This window comes from Hirundo rustica, chromosome 7, assembly GCF_015227805.2.
Source record: "Hirundo rustica isolate bHirRus1 chromosome 7, bHirRus1.pri.v3, whole genome shotgun sequence".
Classification (NCBI taxonomy): domain Eukaryota; kingdom Metazoa; phylum Chordata; class Aves; order Passeriformes; family Hirundinidae; genus Hirundo; species Hirundo rustica.
In genome coordinates, this window is record NC_053456.1 from 18,210,151 (window position 1) to 18,231,691 (window position 21,541).

Below are 21,541 nucleotides of genomic sequence, written 5' to 3' on the forward strand. Positions count from 1 at the left end.
TTTAATGGTTTTGTCTTTGTTTTTTTTCCCCCACTAAAAACAGTTGGACATCAAGAGGTGCTATGAAAATAAAATATGAATATATTAAGTGTTAGAAATAGGTTTGTGAAAAGTAAAAACAAAAAACTGAAGCTGTATGCTTTCTGAAATATCTTAAACATGATTTGCACTTACACTCTTGAGTTTATTAATCCTATTCAGAATCCTAGTAGGATAATGTCTAAGAGCTCATGATGTTTCAATCCCTTTTTTATATCAGGTATTCTGAGGCAACCTGAAAAAATGACACTAAAGAAAGTCTCTAGCTACCAAGGCTGCAGTGTACGTATAATTTCAAATATATTTTACAATTGAAGAATTATCTTTGTGTTATAAAGAAAAAAAATATTTATCCCATTATTTTCTGAGTATAATTTATGAATCTGTGCTAAGACATGAGAGCCAAATTTTTAGGTAACAATCATATTTGAGTGTTATTTCTCAAAATATCTTTTCCCCATTACAAATTTAAAGTAATGCCATGAAGGTTACACTGAACAAATTAAAAGCACAAACTCTAATAATCATCATAGATGTGCAGATATGCACTCCATATCAGATCCTCTGACGAGTACTGGGAAAATCAGATATACCCAGGATTCTGTGTGATGCGGAACTCAGAGTTTTGGGCATGCACCCCACGAGAAACACTTGCAAATGGAGCAGTAGGATGGTGTGTGCTTTTCATCCGTTCTCTCCACAATTTTCAACCACTGATGGACCCTTGAGGTTGTTTACTCTAAAAATGAGTATTGCTGCTCTCATGTTGTGAGCTTGTAGGCTGCAGTGTTTCAGTTAGATTTTTCACCTCAGCTATAAAAAAAACAATTGTCAGGGCAGGGTTTAAGATAGGGAGAGATGAGAGAATCCAAAATCCAAAAAGTGTAATTAAAGGACAAGTTTCATCTTGGTTTGGTTGGTTTTGTGGAGGGAAAGGTCTTGAAAAAATTGTAGGTACATTAAGTAATATATTTGCCTGACTTGGACTGAAAAGAATCGGTACGTGTCTGAAAGGAGTTTGTGCTTACCAGAAGACTAGCACAAAGAAATTATTAAATGCCTCAAGCAACAAGCAGCTGTGGTTTTGCTTGAGCGCCCCTCCCTTTGTTGTTTGTTTTGTAAACAGATCCGTAGCTGTACTGGAAACACCCGTGACAGACGCACGGGACACCGGCGATGCCCGGGCGCGTCCCCCCAGCATCCCCGCGGGCCGTGCGGGCCCGGAGCGCTCGCTGCTGCCCCGGCCCCGCGCCCGCGGAGCGCCCGCCGCGCCGGGCTGGGCCGCGCCCGCGGCGCAGGCGAGGGCACGGGCGGGGCCGCTCCCCGGGCACCGAGCAGCTCCCCAGGGCGGCCCTGGGAGGGCGGAGCGGCCCGCGGGAGCCGCTCGGGGTTACCCCGCCCCGGAGCCGGGGAAGCGCCGCTCGCCGCGCTCTCTGCCGGCGATGGAGGGCGGGCGCTCGCCGTCCCTGCTGGTGGCGGCTGCGGGCGCGGGGCGGCCGGCGAGCCCGGGAGGCGCCAGGAAGCGCTGGAATACCGGTGGCTCAGGTGAGGAGCCGCAAGCGCAGTGCGTGCTTGCGAGCGCGGAGGCGGCGGTGGAGCCCGGCGCGCCCGCTGCCAGCCCAGGAACTGTGAGATCCGGGTGAGGAGAGCAAACCCCGCTGGCATCTGCGTTTGTGAGTCGCCCAGAGAGAGCGGCTGTCCCCAAAACGGAGACTTACTGGATCCTCGCCTGTAAGACCGCCTGTCTGTCCTGGCGTTCGTGACACCCGAGGCGTAAAGGGATGCGAGGTGAGGTGGCCCGCGGCGCCCCTTCAGGGCTCCCTGGGTTTCGGCTGTCCCTCGGTGCTGCCGCCGGCCCGGTGTTTTCATTCCCGGGGAGTGCGGGTCTGCCCGGCCGGGCCTCGCTGGCCGCGGGGCCGGCACACAGCGCCCGGGCCTCGCTGCACGGAGGGCACGGGCACAGCTGCGCTAGCCCCTGCTGTCCCCGGCATAGCGGAATAAATGGGAAACGTCTCGGGGGATTTCCGTGTGGTCTGTGGTTCTGGATAGATCCTGTGGTGCTGCAAGACTGTGCTACTCCTGTGTGAGAAACTGTGTTCTATATCCGCTCAGCACGGCAAACTCTGGAGCTGCGAGATACCTCCAGTTCGTTCTTTGTCTAAAACATCTTCTGGTCTAAGTGGACAGGAGGACAAACAGTTGTGAGAGGCAGTGGCTGACCCAGGCTAGTAGAGCTGAATAATGAACAGGTTGCTTGAGGCTGCCAAACATGCTCAGTTTCCCGTGTTCTTTCACACTTAATGGGTAATTGTACTTACCGTGTATTGCAGTGTTCTGAATGAGGATATGTTTTACTGGGGAAAGATTGCTAACATAAGTCTGCTACAAAAGATTCCACATCCACATTAGTCACCATTACTTTACCAGGGTGCGAATTGGAGAAGGGATTTTTGCGTAGTGTATGTGGAAAAAAACCAAAGCTCTGAGGGACTTGTAAATTTCAGTATATTTACCCTGAAAAGTGGCAACATAAATAAAGACCCAAGGGCAAAGGTGCTGAAGTGACATAGCCAGGGTGATTCCAGAACAACTTAGGTGCTTTTTAGTCTTGTCAGAGGAAAGCAGGCTAAAGTAGTCGCTAAAATACAGGTTTTAAAAATTGACTATAAGGAAAGGTCTGCCCCTTTTGTATGCCTGTTCTTGTCTGTGGCTATTGTTTCAAAATGTTACTTTTGTGTTTATTGTTTGAACAGTAGTTCAGGTTAGCTCAGCAACATCCTGCACTAGTCATGAAAAATTTCATCATAATTTGTTTTAGAGAATGCAATTAAGTGCAGCAAAATAAGAAAATGTGGATAGTTTGTGACTAAGCATGCTTTATTTTAAAGTCTTCTTACACATCATAAAGCTTTTTAGGTCTGTTTAGCTTTTACTATGAAATAAATAGAACTTTCTTCAATATGTGGTAGAAGTTTGATTGAACATTGGGAAATCTGTATTTTGAGTTAGGTAGTATATATGAAATATAAAGCGCTTGAATGTGGACAGTTTTTTCACTCTTTGGGGACGCTTATTTGGGTAATAGTCTGAGGAGTGTTTGCAGCATGCACTGTTGCCTTGCTGTGAATTTATCTTTGTGATAGGTCTTGTGTCATAGAGTCTTTTGTTTCTGTGAGGTGGTTCTAATGATAATTTAAAATTATTCCCTGCCTCTGATTGCATCGCAACTGCTGTGGAAGGAATAAGCAATAAGCAACTGCGGGAGGTTGTAATGTGTGTTACAGCACACGTTCACTATTGTAAATTGTTGTATTTTGGAAACAAATGGCCTTGTAGAGGCACTGCAGATCGGCAGACAGCCTTGTTTGGCACTTGTCACACTGGTAGCACAGCTTGCTTTAACCACAGACAGATGTTACTGCACGGATGTACTACATCAGTCTATTTGTTCAAAGTGAAAGGGGGGTGAATGGGGCTGAGCTGTGGTTTGGTTTACTTTCTATAGGGGAATCTTCTACAGGTGGTTGACGGTGACTGATGGTTTTGGTTTAATCCCAGCTGGCAACTAAGTGCTGCACAGCTGTTCTCTCACTCCAGCAGCAGGATGGGGGAGACAATCAGAAGGGTAAAAGGGAGAAAACTTGTGGGTTGAGGTAAAGGCAGTTCAGTAGGTAAAGGAAAATCTGCGCACACAAACAAAGCCAAACAAGGCGCTCATCCGCCGGTTCCCACGGGCAGGCCGGTGTTCAGCCGTCTCCAGGACAGCCAGGCCTCCACCACACGTAACGGTGACTTGGGAAGACAAACACTGCCGCTCCAAACATCCCCCTTCTCCCTTCCTCCCCAGGTTTGTATGCTGAGCGTGACCCCATGTGGTGTGGGATGTCCACCCCTGTGGTCAGCTGGGGGCAGCTGTCCTGGCTGTGTCCCCTCCCAGCTCCTTGTGCACCCCCATTCTCCTCACTGCTGGAGGCGTCTGAGGGGCGGGAAAGGCCGTGACTGTGTGTGAGCACTGCTCAGCAATAACAAAAATAGTCCACAATTACCAACACTGTGTCCAGAAAAATCCAAAATACAGCACCATTCCAGCTGCTATGAAGAAATTTAACTCTCTCCCAGCCAAACCCAGCACACTGATTTAGAGAAATGTTGAGAGAATAAGAAGGTTTGATTGCTGTAAAAGGCCCCAAGGAACTCTCTCGATGAGCCATTGAAAAGGGCTTACAGTTGTTCATGTACTCTAAGTTAGACCCACAGGAGAAATACTGACAAGGTATTCCTGAAGAGATCAAAACAACAAAAAAGAACTTTATTGGCAACTTTAGAAAATCAAAGAAACTTTGAAAAGGGTTTAATGCAGCATTCAATCAACATAAAATGTTTCTCAAAGCATTAAATTGGCCCACTCAACTTAGCAAACTCTAAGCTAGTTCAGTTTTAAACTCTCAAAAATTCCAAGAAGAAGGAACTAGAAGTAAGAAAGAAAGGCAGAACAGATACAGAAAAAGACATATATCAGTGCCAGCTCCGGGATTCCAGTGCTACTCAGCTAAAATCTCCAAAAGGAAAAAGGGTTGAGACATCCGATTGCTTTGTGTTTGGGCTTAAATACCCCTTGGCCTTCCTGGGCCCTTCCCCCAGGTGGGACTTCTGGTCATTTGGCCAGTTAGGGGCTCCAGAGGTGGGGTGTGGAGCATTCCTGTGCCGGGAATTGGCAGCCACAGCAGGGCTGGGATATAGGCTCTAGGGTGGGGGGTGCAGAGCAGGGCAATGCCTCACCAGGGCAAGGCCTGACCTGCCCGTGCCCCCTCACACATGCATTCCAGAGTGTCTCTAGACATCACTCTCTTCATTCTCTCACAGATGTCTCTGGCACTGAAGACATCTTCTTAATGTGCATATGAATCTGAGAAAAATAGACCATTTGTGTTACTGGAAAAAGGGTTCATCAGATAGATGCAGTGTTAAGTGAAGGACTCATACATGCATGTAAAATGATCTAGAACATTTGATATTTTCCCTTTTTTTTTTTTTTTTTTTTTTTTTTTTTTTTTTTTTTTTCTGTTTCTAGTGTGCATCATTGCACTCTATTAGTTACTTTTCTTACCCCACAACCCATTTAAGGAAGCTTATATTTTTGCTAATTCTAAAAACTTGTCAAATGAATAATGCCACACTATTCTGAAAGTAAAGTTTTGCCTTTTAATGGTTTTCTCACCAAACTGGTTCTCTTTGGGTGAATTGCTTGACTTCTTGAGACCAGTTTAACTACTTTTGCAGACCTTAATAAAGATGCAGGTATTGGTGTTCTCCCTCTCCTTCATCCTGTTTGCTCTATGACTTTGACAGGTAAAAAAGAAAAGCCTGTTACATTTCCCATTTTCCAGGCAACTACCCTCTCTGTTAGGAATGCCTTGCATTACTCTCAGTATTCTCAGTTACTTGATGATTAGTCCAAGCATTTTGCAGGACCTCCACAATTCTCTGCCAGAGTGTGCAGGCTAGGTCAAAAAGGAGAAGTTGGCATGGCCAAAATGGAGATAGCTGCTCTTATCTGCCCTCCAGGGAGGGGGATGAAATGAAGATAATCCAAACTAATTGGTTTCAGTGATAATACATTCTGTATAATGGGCTGTCTGATAAGCAAGTGTTGTTAGAACAGATAAAAAAGAATGTATTTCCTAATTAATGGTCCTGCAAAGCAGTCTGGAACCATGAGCCAGTCTGCAGATAAGACTTGTACCTAGTTTCCTAGGATTCTTTTTAAATTAGTCATAATCTGATACTTAAGTAGTTACAACATTAAAAGCTATTTTAAACATAAGGATACTGCTTTGACATATAAAAGCAGTTTTTGCAGGTTACTGTTTTGCAAAACTGTTTTCTTCAGGGTTCTCCCCAGCTTCATTATTGTGTCACAAATCAGCACCTAAAGGTCGCATCATTTCAGTGCAGGACTTCTCATGTGGTGTTGTAAAGACATTATGTATCACAGAGGTATTTGGCAGGAAGGTAAATCTAGTGTCTTGATAAGATTATAATGGGGTGCTGAAAGGGTTATGTTTGAAAGTATGAATTCCGTGTTATTACATGGATCCTTTGATCAGCCTGTAGGGGTTTTTTATTCGCACTTCTGCAAACTGTTTGTGTTCAAGTGGGAACTGCATGACTCTGGGTTTGACACTGCTTTTCACTTTCCTTTGAAGTGCCAACAGCCTTCTCAAAAGGCATGACGTTCTATTTTAGTAATCAAGCACTGGTTTTTGTTACCTGGTGGGAACATATACGAAGGGCCAATTGCATGTATACCTTTGAAATACTCTTTTATATGATTGCATTAGGAGTCTTCCTTTATGTAGTTTGTCTTTTTGTGTGTGTGTGCTTTAGTCCTTTGTCTCGTCTGTTTTTTTGAGATCTGTTTGCTCAGTCCCTCTACACAAAGTACACTAATGTAAGTCTCTAATGTACACTTTGTACCAAATACAAATACATGTGTCTGGAAAAGACAGGTATGGAAGTAGGTATTTTTGCACTGAATGTAGTAGTTACGAAATACAAATTTACCTCATTTTGTATGAACAATGTCTATATATATGATCAGGTTTTATTGAAAATTTGCAAGATATTTGTGGAAGGAGGATTTGGAAGTAAGATTTGAGGAAGCATTTTTTTTATTATTTTTAGGTTGAAAATGCTCAATCACTTTTCATGCAAAACCCTGGACTACTGGTCATTTCACAGCAGTCTTGTTTCTGTTATAGCCTTGCTATGTCACAACTGGCTTCTTTTGCAGTTCCCATGGCAACAAGGATTTTTGAACTGCAAAGCAGGATACTGGTGTGAGGGACTATAAATATTCTTTATTACAGAAGAAATTTTGATCATTGGAAGCTGATCAGGCACTCTACTGTTCCCTCTCAGGTTCCTCCCCTTAATCATTTGTGTTTTGCCCATATGTTTACACCTCAATGTGAATTCCTATTTGACAAGAGTACAATTACTTGTTCTAATTTTTAACATAGTATAAGAAATTTTGAAAAAATGTCAAGCCTTACTGTCGTGGTAGCATAGAAAAACATGTCTTCCACGTACAGTCTCAACAAGCAGGAGAGCACTGTATATACCTAGGAATGTGTATGCTTTGACATGTATTTGTGAACATGATTTGCCATGTTTCTGCTGATGTTTACTTTGGCTTGAATTTGTTTCCAAGTTGCATTCATAAAGTACTTCTTTAACAGACATACCCTAGATTTTTTTAAGTGAAGGATCTCAAAATACTGCACCTGATTCACAAACTTAAATTTATTAACAGTGGCATTAATTTTGTGTGGTTTTCAGTGTCTGTCCCTCACCATCTCAGATGAGCACAAGTGGTATGGGATGTTGGGGGTTTGATACCTAGAGGGTAAGCCTTGATAGAGTACCTCTGCTTGGGTGGTTTTTGTTTTGTTTTTTGTTTTGTTTTTTAAGTTAGATAGGTTTTCTGTGTTGCTGTTTTTCCTTCTGAGCACTCATTCCAAAATAAGAAGCCAGTTATTCAGATGTGTCAAGTTCCCACCATAACCCCACAGTTTAGTTTGGATTGTTTTGTTTTGTCACTGGTAAGAAAGAGAATGGGAATTATACAGTTGTTGAAACAAACAGCACAGGTAAACTAGATAATTTAGTGTTGTAAAAGCCTCTGAATGGTATATCTAAGAAAATTATCCTCATGATGTGTGTTAGGTAATTTGGAGATGTATTAAAACAATTTTGGAAAGTAAAGGCAGCTGCCAGTGGCCTGCTGCTCTCATGGTTTGGGCTGGAAGACTTCTGTTTCCCCCTACCACTGTCACCACACAGAGATGTGGGATTATTATGGAATCCTGAAAAAGAAAAAAAATCCCACTATGTCCACTACAACTGGAAATACTCATCCAAAGACAAGTAGTTCTGCTGGAGAAGGATTGTATAGGAAAAAGTAACCTAGTATTTAGTAATAACTTCATCCAAATATCTGTTTGTTAAAGACTTTTCACTACTGCTATCACCTGTGTATGTTGTAGCTGTGACAAAAATAACTGGTATATACATGAGAGAGAAATTGAGCCTAGCACCCAAAAGCAAGCATGAATGCCCTAGATACACAAAATTCTTTTCAAGTGAAGCTAGAAGTTCTGGAATGACTTATTTGAAATTTCTCTTCCAATTAACTTCCACCAAAGTCAATTCAGAGCTAATATTGGAAAAATGCTTACAGGCTGCAGAGGTATACAATTCATAATGCTGTATGTGATTCTGGAACATTCTGTTTGGAAATTCAAAAAACTCAAGCTGTGAAAACTGGAATTTTGAACGTGGGTCGGAGAAGATTTCCGGTGATGGATAGCATCTGGCAGTGTATTGCATTGCCCCTCCTCCCCTGCCTTCCAACCCAACCTCAACTCACTTCTAAGAGCTTGAAGGCTTATTTTGGCCTTGTTTTTCTAGCTTTGTTTGTAATACTAGGCAGTGCAGTTTTTCACTGAATAATTTGTCCAGTGCTCCCTGAGAATTCAAGAGAACAGATAATTGCTGCCTTGGGTTTTAGGCTGAATAAATGCAAAAGTATGGGAAAAGGGATCCCTTAAATGCCGCTATAAAGAATAAGAGGAGTTGAGTAACGATGTCAGGAATTGTCTTGTTTCTGGTGAGGATGTGAGGCTGGTGATTCTGCATGAAGCTCGATGAATGGGTCGAACAGCTAGCTTCTGCATCTCTGTTGAAACACATTAGGAGTGACAATGTGATGACATAATCACTGACCCCAGATTGTTCTCGGCTATAAATCCTCTGGTTGCAGCCTCCACTGTTTCTCTGCATGTGCCGTCCACGTTTAAGGGCTTTTCAGATCATCTCCAGCACCATCTGCTGCATAATGGAAAGAAAACAATTGTGCTGTGTGTGGAGCCAGCTGACTCCCTGAGTGGAGTTGGGGGTTTGCAAAACGCATCTCGTCTCGAAGAACTTGTCTGTCTGCTTGTTCTCACTGCCATACTGAGCACTAGTCGCTAGGCTGCCATTATGCATGAAAAATAAAACATGGTAGGGACTCATTTACAGGGACACACACGTTTTTGAGCTGGTCAGATACTTTGTGTCTTCTCATGCTCATGTACAAGAATACCGCGCATCCTGACCTCCCCGTAATTGGAACAGGGAAACATTCTGTTTGAAGCATCTTGTCAGAATGAGTGAATGTGTTGGTAACGCTTGTCAGGCACCACCGATGAGAAGATAAGCAGCAGGATTTCTTAACTGCAAGCATTCACTAGGTGTCAGTGCGTGATTGCACCAAACTGAAGCTCTTGCTGAGTTCTTTCATTGTGGTACCTCTCTTATGAAGAGGGATTTTAAAGAAAATTCCCACTTTTGTTTCCAGAATGCGATGTGGATTACATTTAAGAATAACCAAGGAATAAAAGTAATTACTTCTTTTTTTAAATTATTTTTAAGGAACAGTCTGATAAAAATGCTGATATTAAAATAAAATTACTACCATGTTTTGTGCTTAATGAAGATAATTTAAAGACAGAATAGCTCCTGAACTGATCAGGCTTTCTTGTCAGCATCTGATATATTTCTGATGAAACACTCTACTCATACTGCTGCTGATCCTGGGTGTGACATAAATTCCTATTAATATGTGGAAAAATTGTAGTTTTTATAGTGATACACTATCTGTAAAATGAATAAATTCACTTAATTATTATCAAAACTATTGTTTTCCTTAAGAGATGTTAAAGATCAAGTCTGTAAATGTCAGTCAGAGAGGAGGAAAGCCCCATGAGTGTAGCTAAAATTGCCTGGTTTTCTGTTCTCTTATCATACGGTATCCTTAAAATGGAATATAATATTTATCAGAGTATCTTGAATTCCTTGCATCTCACTATTAAATTTTTTTAAAGATGGACTGAAAACTGATTTAAAAATTCATTTTTAAGACAGATTTAAATTGATATTTAGTCTAGTTTTAGTAAGTTACCCTCAGGGAAGTGCCAGAGGTCATGGTAATAGATAAGAGAAGTTAGCTTGGTTACAAAGACAAGTTTTTGACTTGTGCTGTACACTGTATTTCTACATATTCAATATGTAGCAGAGATGCTGAAGGGGTTGTCTGATGGCCAACCTTCAGTGTTTTCCCTATTTGATGTAGCTGTATAAGGGTGCCATCTTTATTTCATGATACCACCTACCTGTGAGAGGGGAGCCATCTGATTGTCAGAGGCAGATTTCTCCCACCCCAGAGTCCCTCCAGTTACATTTAAGCACTGCATCTCCTATCATGGGATACAGCTACCTAACTGGACAGATTTTTCAGACAATATTTGATGGAGTTTGTGTAAGAAGATCTGTAAGGGATGCAGTAGGAAGACTGTGGAGACCATTGTATGCACCTCTCCCTTACAGACAAACTGAATATAAATACTTGTTCCAAATAAAGGAGAACTTGAATGACTTCTCATTGCATGTGACTTTCTGATTTTGTGTGTCTGAACACTGAAGGAAAGCCTGTTCTCCAGCTTCCATTGCTCATTAACTTCACCAAAAATTATTATGTATTCACAATGATGCAAAATAAAGCAGACTCTGTCACTGCTTTGAAAATCGTTCCTAGCCTAAGGCTTAACAGTTTGTGTAAGAACTGAGACTTTTTGGTTTTAATGACAACTTTGGGATTCTTCCAGAATCTCTCTTCAGAAGCTGATCTGTCTGAAAAGAGCTCTGCCCAGTGACAATTTTTTTTGTCTTGTTTGACATGTCTTGAGAAAGCTGTTTAAATTAGTTGCTGGTTGTTGCTTTTGACCACCCTGCTTTTCACTGCCAACCCTGATGTTCTGTTGGTATGGCTCCTTCAAAGTTTGCGATTCTGCTAAGCGTTTTCTTGAAGGCCTGCTGCTGCACTGAAGGTAATTAAAGAGGCGTTTGCAAGTCAGGAAATCCATTTGATGTCTCTCTGCCACTACAACTTTTAAAGTAATGCTTACTGTGTTTTTTAACATAGCTAGTAGAACTTGTGTCTGCAAAAAATGTAAAGAGAAATTCAGTCATCCTGCATTTCACTGGGCATTTCACTACCTTGCTGAAATGGGTATACTAGAACTGTAGGATATCTGAATTTATGAGCTTTAGAGTAGAGTCTGCTCTGTGCACTGGAAATCCAAAGCATTGATCTCTTTTCTGTGGGTGAATTCTTATTGTAATAGGATTTTCTCTTCTACCAGTAATAGACGTGTACTTGTTTATTGTAGTTGAGAGCAGTTCCTAAGAAAATGAGAGGCTTAGGTACTGTTTATTCTTGGCCTGAAAGTGTTGATATTGACACCTGCATCTTTCAGAGATATAATGTAATGAGCAAGCTATGAAATAAAGTTGGGAGGATGGTGCTAAGCAAGGGTGTGCCATTCCTCTTGGTTGATATTGGATGAAATGGGGCATAACACTAATATTGGGCTGCTCACTTGTATCTAGGGATAGGTGGGCTTTCTTGTTCACAAGATTGATTTGGAAATAAGGACTAGCCACTTGTTCCCTGCCAAGTGAGTGTTCTCTTCTACAATGCTTTTTCAGATCTGTACATGAAGACTCAGGTTGATTTTGCAGAACACTGCTTTCTTTGGTGCAGCTGAAGTTCCTGTTGCTTGGGGAATGAGGATGTTTTATCAGCAAAATGATATACATTTTGAATTCCACTTTAGCTACAATGGAGCAAAAAGGTAAATAATGACCTTTCATTTTACAAGGAGAGAATGGCCCCAAGGAAGTGGTTGTATTGAAAGGCTGGTAGTACTGGTTAGTCACATGTCCTTACGAGCTGGACATGATTTCCTTGGATGCTCTTTCCTTGTCTGTTTTGGTGAGCTGTGCATCAGTGGCAGGGGAAAAACAGTGAGTGCTATCAATAGCAACAGTGCATGGCCTTTCTTAAAAGTATTCGCGGGGTAGAGGAAGAGTTCCTTCAGTAACTTCTGGAATTAAATTTTGCGCAAGCATATTTAAAAATGTAGTGCTTTTATTGGTACAAATGTAAAACAGTGTTAATATTCTGTACCAGAAATTGTTATGAAAAAGAATGTTTTATCTGTATAATGTTCTTGAGGAGCTGATTGACTATTTGATACCTCTTTTGATCGCTGGTTGGCACATGAATATATGTAGCATATGGCACAAAATCCAGATTCTTAATAAAGGAGAAGGGTGACTTTTAGATATCAGTGTAGCCTTGTGATCTCTGGTAATCTGTGTGAACTGACTGTGAGCAGCCCCACAGTCCCCAATAAAAGTAAAAGGCTAAGGGCTACTTTTGGTGACCAATAGGTGGGGCAGAAGATGGGTAGCTGAAGACTCATGAATTAAGCTGGGCAGGGTAGAGACAGCAGAAACTTGCGAGGAAAAACCAGATTAGGATGATTAGGACACTGTGCATGTGGTTGAAGCTAGGGTGATAATACTCAGGGCAAAATTTACCTAAATCTAGTTGATTTTTAATTTTACTCTTGAAAAAGATGAGAGATGTCCCCAGTTAGGGTAAGCATCAAATGTTTGGAGGAAATGTATTTTGATATTATGCCTGTTCTTAATGTTTTTCCTCCTCTCCTGTTTGAATTAGATGTTTGTAACTAATTGTGGTATAGCTACTTAAGATCATAATATTTGGCTTCATGTATTTGTGTTTCTGTACATTTTATTAACCTTAAAGTCTTCATCAAGTCAGTGCATTAGTAGAGGAGGAGTAATATAAATAAAGGAAACACTTGCCTGCAAAATAAGCAGAAAAAGAACCTTTACTTATCTTTCAGGTACTTGACTTTGTTGACTAAGTAAGATTCATAAGGTGCCTGTGTCATAGCAGTGAAAAGTGGTGTTCCTCACTGACCTAGCTGTCAGTCTGTGTCTGTGTTCCTTTCAAGAGGGGTAGTACCTCCTCTTTTCTGTTACTGTGCTGTGCCAGCATCACTAGAGCAGATAAGGCTGAAAGCCAACATTTTTTATTTACCACTCATAAAAACTGGGTTAATAAACTTTTTCAGGTTTGTTTAATTTTGCCTTTCTGTCATGAAGTGTACATTATGGTTCAAGAGAAGCTTGTTTTTGAAGTTTGATGTTTAAGGCTTTTGTATTGTTATTTGGTTATGAGGAGTCAGTTCCGGGTTTTGGGATGCACTTACCTGACTTATACTTAGTTGGTATGCAAATGAGCAAAATTGGAAATAATTTCCGTGGTAGAAAGCTGCTTTATATGACAGTCATAGGTGAGGATTAATAGAAATCCATGTATACTCTTGTGCAAAAGGTCTTTGCTTCCCTTTTGTCTCTTTTTGTGTTCTTATGTGACTTTTGCTTTGACTGAAGGCAGATGGCTATACTTTTGAGCTGATTGAAGGAGTATAAACTGAATGTTGGTAAATGGATGGGAGTCTGAGAAACTTGAAATTTATGTAGCTTGCATTTCTAAGAAGTTAAAATTAGTCTGCCTTGAATATGTTTTACAGTTTTGCCTGAGTTGTTCTCACCTGGCACTATTTTCATGGAGGTTTCTGTGATGTGGGGGGTTTTTTTGCTTCTTTAGTTGGTTGGTTTTGGTTTTAATTTTACTTGATTTCACACAAGCTCTCTACATATATTTTAAGAAGAAAGGAACCTCAGGTTTGGTTTTCCTTGGTTTTGTTTATCAAGGAGTAAAGCAAAACTTCTTTATAATGGGTGGTCCAGTACTGTTTGTCTTAAAACTATGGCAGGTGTTTTTGGCCTTTAGCAGCACACACACAGAGCTCAATCTGCGTCTCCATCTGCAAGCCAAGCATCTCAGTGTAGTTTTTACAGCTCCTTGATAGTTCCTCCTACTGTAACAAGAGCAATATATTCAAGTTCCAGATCCACTGACCAGTATGATTTGCCTTATGAAAAAGGACTTGGTTTGTTGCTGTTCTGAACTGAAGCAAACACTGTTCAGCTCCTTCAGATACAGTAGAGTCTTCTAGGTTCTGTTAAAGAGTAAAAATGTATGAATGCTGTCATTAATTAATCCTATTCTTTCCTGAAGCAATTTTTATTTTCAAAATGTAGGGTGATGTGATTTCATTGTGCATTGCCCAGAATTATCTACCATCTCTTCCAACCTGAACTGTCATCCCTTCAGGCTTCATTGAATGCACTCAGTAGGGCATTGAAGCCAAAATAGCTTGTAACATGGATTCTGCATTTTCACTTTACTGTTTGACTGTGGAGTTGTTTTTTGGTGTTTTGATATTTCGTTTTGTTTTTTTGGTTGGTTGGTTTTTGTTGGTTTTGTTTTTTGTTTGTTTGTTTGTTTGTTTCCCCAAAGACTCATGGAAACTGTATCACACATATCCTGTTGGATAGCTTAAAACTACTTAAACCTCAGAATACTGGAATTCTTCAGGCATTTCTTAAGACTAGATGATGGCATTTGTGAGAAAGAAATATCCATTTCCCATTTGTTTTCAGTCATAAATCATACATAATTTCCTGGCAATGCCAGCAACTTCAAATTAAGGAAACTTTGGCCTAGGTTGCATAATCAAACATTAGCGGGTTCTAGTTTTTTTGACCCTGCAGGATTTTTCTAGGTAGCTGAGCACACACCGTAAGTCATACATAGTTCATCACTTTATCTTTTTTCCCCCTCTGTTGGTGTTTATTCTGCTTGGGGACCATGGTGGCACATTTTGTAACACCAGAGATCCTGAGCTGCCGCATGGAATTGGCATTGGCTGTGAAATTCACTTATTGTTGCTACCTTACAAGCCAGGTTCCTCCCGCTTCCAGTATCTTTGCACAGACATGTAGGATGCTGAGAAACAAGGTATTACATTATCTGTCTGCATTCAGGACATCTCGTAGCTCTAACGTGTGGAACGTGCCATGGCTTCCTGGGACTCTGCTAGCAGAACCATAAATAAGGGTCTTGTTTCTAGACCCATGTGAGAAATTTGTTTTGACATCCATGGAACAATCTTTCCTGGGATGAGGAAGAACGATTTTGCTATGGGAGACCTGACCTTTGACAACAGGTCAGGTGATAGCTCTTCTGCTCCTGAGCTGGCCAGTAGCTGCTGCTTGTCTTAGGCAAATGCCTGAGCCTGCAGTCAGTACCTGGTGAACAGACTGGTGACTGTCACAAAAGTCTGCCTGGAGCATTCTCTAAACATCAAGCTCCACCCATACTGTCATGAAGGATGTTAGAGCTGCTCTCACACTTGACAGTGGGGATCTACAGTAACTGGTTTTAGTGAAGGACTGTGTGGCAAGCTATGATAAAGTTACGTAAGGTGAGGATAGCTGCTGGGATCCAGGGGCTGTGAGGGCCTGTGCGGTGTATCAAGTGGAGATCAAAAGATGTTAGTTACCAGTGATCACAGTTCTTCGAGATTTGAACATCTACAAGACCATTTTGCCCTCAGCCATTGCTTACCTTCTCTCCTTCTTGGAAAGATTCACATTTCAGGAAGAAACTAAGGTGATGAAGATGATGGTGTCCAGTACCCCAGCCTGAAGGTTTATTTAGGAAGGAGGCAATCATGTTGAACTATTTCAGACAGGGATCACCAAAAGAAACTTCATTCTTTGTAGAATCAGAGAAAAGGAAAGTAAATATTTTGGTAGCAATAGACATAATCAGGGAAAGGAAAAGCAAAGGAAGCTGTTGCAGGAATCTGCTTTCTGGTGATGCTTTCCCTTTTTCCAATGTTATAGTGCTGGAGAAAAAAGGTAAATGTTGTTGTATGGAGTACCAAGTATAGGTAAGTTTAAAAAAAAGGAGAAATAGCCAAACAAATGCAAGTACAACGAGTAATTCCTTGAGTCACAGCAGGGACTGGATACAAACCTGGATTCAGTTTCCCTTACTCCATCTCTGTGTATATGTGGTTAATTAGTCCAATAATGGCACTTTGGAGCTGGAAAGCATTGCTAAGATTTAGCAGGTGCTGGCTCTGGAAAGGGCCAGTCAGGTCCAGGTGCTCTGCCGGGGAGCAGCCAGTGCAGCAGGTGGCTTGGAAAGAGCAGGTGAGACAGAAGCCGAGAGCAGCTGAGCAGTGTGGAGCAGCTCGGGCCCGGGGTGGGCTGCTAGGCTGGATTGGCAGGATCCCCCTGCTCCGGGATCCCTCGGAGGCAGGGGCTGGGTCAGCTCTCCGGCTCAGGAGAGTGCCTGGCCGGGTCCCAGCAGTGGGAGAACAGCTCCAGCAGGGGCCGAGGGCAAGAGGTTGAACTTGAAGGAAGGGTCCTGGCAAAGGGTGGGCAGGGGCTGCTGCTGCCTTCCTCTCAGGGCCACCAGCTGTGCTGTCTGTAGGTTGGCCTTGTGCCCAAGCAGCCAAATGCTCCCACCTGCGTGGGTGAATGTCCTCAGCAACCTGCAGAGGTGGATTTTGTATATTAAAAATGCATTTATGATGTAAACAACTTTACTCAATTCTTGGTGTGTAAACTGGGGCAAGTTTCGCTGGGACCATCTGATGTTACACAGAAGTCCGAGGAAACTGGCAAGGTTGGGTTCTGGAGATTGCACAGACCCCACTGCTAGGAAGGCTTGTGTGTGTAGCCCTTGTGGAGCGTGGGGGAAGCAGCAGCCTACACAATGCTAATCAGTTTTTGTAGCAATGCTATTTGTGTTTTACTTCAGAAACACTGTCTGTCTGTATTAAGAGCTGCTTCATTCTGTGACCCCTGTAGAGCTGTTGGGGTTTTTGTTGATAATACTCTCTTGTTTTCATAGTAGATTTTGCAATGCATTCTGATTTACTTGTTTATACTGCCCATTTTTTGACTAGCTATTCTGGTGGTGTTTTGGGGATGGAACAGTGCCGCACCTCGCATCTATATTTAAAAAATATTTATTAAGTCTCATTGTGGCACTACAGTTCTATATGAGCAGTCATTTCTCTCAGCACTCAGGCTGGTTGAAAGGTGAAGAGCTGGTACTCAACTCCAAGTTTCGTTCTTCAGTAAAAAAGAAAATAAATTTGAAGTCTTCCAGCCAATTGCTTATCAGGACAAAATGTCTGTTTAGATGTCCCTCAGTATTCCTTTTTTCCCCACTAAAGAAAATGGTATTGATTTTTTGGATTTGAAACCTAATAGTTTTTTTAATGCTTGCAGGGAGGAATTTCCATTTTTCTAGGCATCTAAGAAGAGGTTTTATGTTAAACTGAGGTAATTTGGTTAAAAAGACACCTACTTTACTTGTAAAGACAATCTGAGTGTTAGCACAGGATCTGCTGGCAGTTTGTTGTGCTAAGACTGACAGCTAATGTTTTAGAAGCTAAATCAGCTATTACTTTGTAGTGGAAGTATGCTAATTGGTATAGTCTTGCCGTGGTTAAAGATCAATAATTCATTGAAGAGAACAGATGCTCCTATTTAAAGGAATTCACAGTTAATTTTATTGGAAAGCTATAGCTGAAGATTAAAATTTATAAACACAAAGGTATTTGTCAGCTTCTGCTGCTTAATGTTTTTCTTTAAAGGGGAAATGCTGGAGTACAAATGCTTTGATGTGGCAGTAAATGATATCTTATCTAAGAAGACTCATGTTTGATTTTGATTTTAAATGTAATTAAACTGTCATAAACTAAATGTGATGCTGTTGTCTTCAACTGAGCTGATACCTACTGATTTATATAGAGAGATAGAAAATAAAAATTCTATGATCTTGGAAAAATATTTTTCAAACTAGATTTAAGGGGCTATAAAGAGACTAGGAGTGTACTTCAGACACATGAACTGAAAATTGTTCACCTAGTCATTCTCTGCATTTGAATTCTTATTTAAGTAGAAGGTTTTGTGTAAAGTTCATGCAACACACTGAATGTTGGCTACTGTATTATAAATGCAATAAAATAAATGCACGTGCACCAGTTATACAGGTAGAGTTTTACATCCAAGAAAACGTATCTACTAATTGTTCTTTTTGAGGTATTTCTTAAATACTGCCTCAAATGGAAAGAAAATGTATTTTGTAGGAAATTCCTGGCATCTATCTGAATTATTCTAATTTGCATTGAGATTTCAGATCCTTGTTTGTATAAAAGCACCACTGTTACTTTGATAATCACAAGCTTTCCTAAATACACAGCAGCACTCTTCACTGAAGATCTTCTTAGCTGAGTCAGTCTCAAAGAATGTATACAGGCAGTAACTGTGTTCCTACAGCTGTTTGCTTGTTTTTTTCTTACAAAAAGGAGCTGAAAGGGAGAATTCCTATTCAGTAGTGGAGCTGAAGGTTTATTAATAGACTTGTTTTTTTCTTGTCTTTAAATTTTGTCATTACCTTTTAGTACCGAGTGTCCTCACTGACTACTAAGTAGCTTATTAAAGCTGATTTTTAGATGTGCTTTTTTGTTCTGTTTTCTTCTTGCTGTTTTCCCATTTTGCTAGCATGCAGATGGGGGTGGGGAGTGGGAAATAAGGGAGAGAGCATGTTCCAGAGGATGCCAGGATGACTTCAGTTATTGGATGGCTGCTGTCTGATGGATGGAAAAAGGGGGAGTAAACCTTTCATTCTGCACTGACAGAGCTGAAACACAGAAACCCGATTTACAGGTAAGGGTGAAAAAAATTCCTGTTATTAATAGCTATTCTTGATCCTTGCCACAACATTTCCTGGATATAAAAATGCATGTAGAAGCATCTTGCTCGTTCCTCACAAATGACTCTGAAGCCGTTTTTCCCGTTATTATTTCTCCTGCCTTGGAGGTTTCAACGGATGTGAGATCCATAAAGAGTGAAATTATAGGCGTGCCTGATGCTGGCAGCTTTCTCATGTGACAGGATACGCATTGCATCTCATTGATGCTGAAGTTGCTCAGTAAGCTGTAAGAAGAGAGGTCATTTTGTGTGATGGAAATACTCACTGTTGAGAATACAGTGTATGCTACCAACAGGAAGAGAGTGCTGTAAGGTCTAAAAATGCTTCCTTTGAGGTTTGGATAGGAAAATGAACTGCTTCTGAAGCAGTCTTATTTAGTGGTGAACAAACAGTAAGAATGGCTCCTCAGAACTACTGAAAGGGATTTTGTAGATTTTTTTTCATTATTGTTAGGTTTGGAATGAATGTGATTGATAACTCAGGTATAAAACTATCCTTGTCATAAAGGAAGAAAATATGCATATAAATGTGTGTGTGAGACAGATAAATCTTGTAGTACCTACAGCATTTACATATGAGTTTTACTAAATTGTTGCAATAGCTTGCTTCTGCGGAGTTTGTGTTAGCAGCAGCTGCTAGTTCACACAGTCTGGAGATGGCAAGCAGCAAATAAATTGCTTGGTACAGAAAGTAGATTTATTTATTAAGTCACATTATATGAGAATATAGGAATACAGGCAGAAATCCTGGCCCCACTGAAACAATAGGATATCTTGATATTTGTCTCACTGGGTCAAGGATTTCAATGAGTCAGCTCTCTATTGACTTACATTTTACATGTAGGAAATAATTGTTGTACAGGAGCCTGTTTTGCTGGTTTGAAGCAAAAATATTAATTTATGTAAATAAATAGTGATTATCATTTATTTGAGTGTACATATATATATTTATAGAATGTATTTATAAAGCTAAAATGATGGAATTTAGTTTTATTGGATTTCAGAGATTAAAATCAGTAAATGCATGATACCATTTTTGTTGTATTCACTGAGAGAATTCCCTTAAAGCAGACCTACAATTACTAGAATTTCGTGCCATAAAGAAAAACTGAGACAAGTCACTAGAACTCTTATGAGTGCTAAAACAGACTGGAAGAAGCTTTTTCCACTGTCCACTTACTTATGTACCTTACCATTGGGAGTGGTGTCTTCCTCATAGCTATTTCCTCAGAAAATGGAGCCTGGTATATTTGCTAAAAAAAAAAAAAAAAAAAATCTGTAATTTGCAGCAAATTTTAGTGATTCACTAAATTATTCTGAAAGACTGGTGAGCTGTTTCTTTTGTTTGTTTGGGTTTTTTTCTTATACTGGAAAGTAAACACTGGTAAATAACTGACTGAAAAATAGTGCAGTTGTATCCTAACATTTGTTATTTTTAGGTAATGGATATGTATCTGAAAGCATAAGCTCAACTATTAAATTACAGTCTCAAATCCATGTATTCAAATCACTTTCCCCCTATCAAACGAGAAATCTGACTCAGAAGTGCTTTAGTAACAGAGAGGAGTTGATGAAAACAGAGATGTAGTTCCACATGTGTTTAAATTATTCTGTCTCCTTGGAAACGCTGCTGCTGCAGATGGATTTGGCTTTTGGTGGCTAAAAATATCTACCGCTTAATAATGACAGCATGCAAGATACTGAATAAAACTACTGTGCTGTCACTAGTTTTAAAGTTCTCTAATAATTCAGGTATTCTACATGAGCTACAGATTTGCATTTTCTGTCCAGCACTCACTGTCAGCTGTTGCCAACATTCACCAGCTCGGTGGAAGTGAGATAAGCTCATTAGCCTTGGTTGGAGACCCTGCTGAGAAGGGAGCATGTGAGTGGGAGTTAGACTGGATGAGCTGGAAGGCAGGTAGAAAGTTGGTTAAAAAAAAATTATGGTGGTGATGCAGGTAAGGTGTTGTATAATATTTGAAGATACAGGCTTATTCCCAGGAATGTGTATGGTAGAAGAAGTGTGCTTAAGCTCTGACTTTGTCAGTTAACAACCTGCAAATGAAATTATTTTTTTCTTTTATTTATTGCATTAGTGAATGCATCCTTATTAGTTACGTGTGCTGGTGACTGAAATAGCATGCAAACCATTTCAAGTAAAATATTAAATTACCTTAAGCAAAAGCCAAAACCTGTATCACTAAAAAACTTGTTACAAGCAAGAAATAGCATTCAATTGCATACATTGCTAAGCAATTTAATCTTTTAAGGAATTATATGCAGTTAAGAATGCATAACCACTACTTGCAGCAGCTGGGCTCCAGTGATCCTTGTGGGTCCCTTCCAACTTGGGATATTCTATCATACTACTTTTTTTAATCCAGATCTTCATTATTTATTCCTTCCACATATCATAACTTGTTTTGTTGTTAGCTGGTATTCAGTGCAAATATAAATGAAAAATACTGATTTTTTTCTCCTTCTTTCCTATTGGATGACTTCTTGCTTGTGCCTAGAAAACAGAACAAATGACAAACATTTTCTTAGTGGGCTAATTATACCCCTCTTTTATTTTGTTGGTATATGTATGATTTCTAGTAGCATATGTTAGCCAGTATGCTGATCCATTTTTCATCATTGAAAGGGGTGTTTTTCCTGTTACAATGTATCTTAAAGATAGCATTAAAATATTACAAGGTATTGTGACACAAATAATTAATCCTCTGCAAATTAATACTAAAATCCATTTTTAACTGACATCACAAGTACCAAAGATCAACAAAAGTGAAAGTTGAATACTTGCTTTTGATTACTTGATATCACTAAATCAGTTAGGTTGGAAAAGATCTCTGAGATCATTGAATCCAGACTA

At 40.4% G+C, this 21,541-nt stretch overlaps 1 protein-coding gene across 4 annotated transcripts in view; it reads left to right on the top strand.

The window, feature by feature from the left end:
* Positions 1-1,553: 1,553 nt before the first annotated feature.
* The window catches only part of CSRNP3 (cysteine and serine rich nuclear protein 3), a 99,830-nt gene continuing 79,842 nt past the window's right edge, over positions 1,554-21,541 (top strand). For 2 of the 4 annotated variants that reach the window (XR_009208046.1, XM_040070044.1), the window contains exon 1: positions 18,537-18,621. Coding sequence is in view for 1 of the 4 variants with exons in the window: in XM_040070044.1 (XP_039925978.1) it covers positions 18,553-18,621 (69 nt within the window). In the remaining 3 variants the exon portion in view is untranslated. Of the gene's footprint in view, positions 1,585-1,655; positions 1,828-18,536; positions 18,622-21,541 lie in introns of those variants that run through there. The other 2 variants (XM_040070047.2, XM_040070045.2) reach the window with 2 other exon arrangements.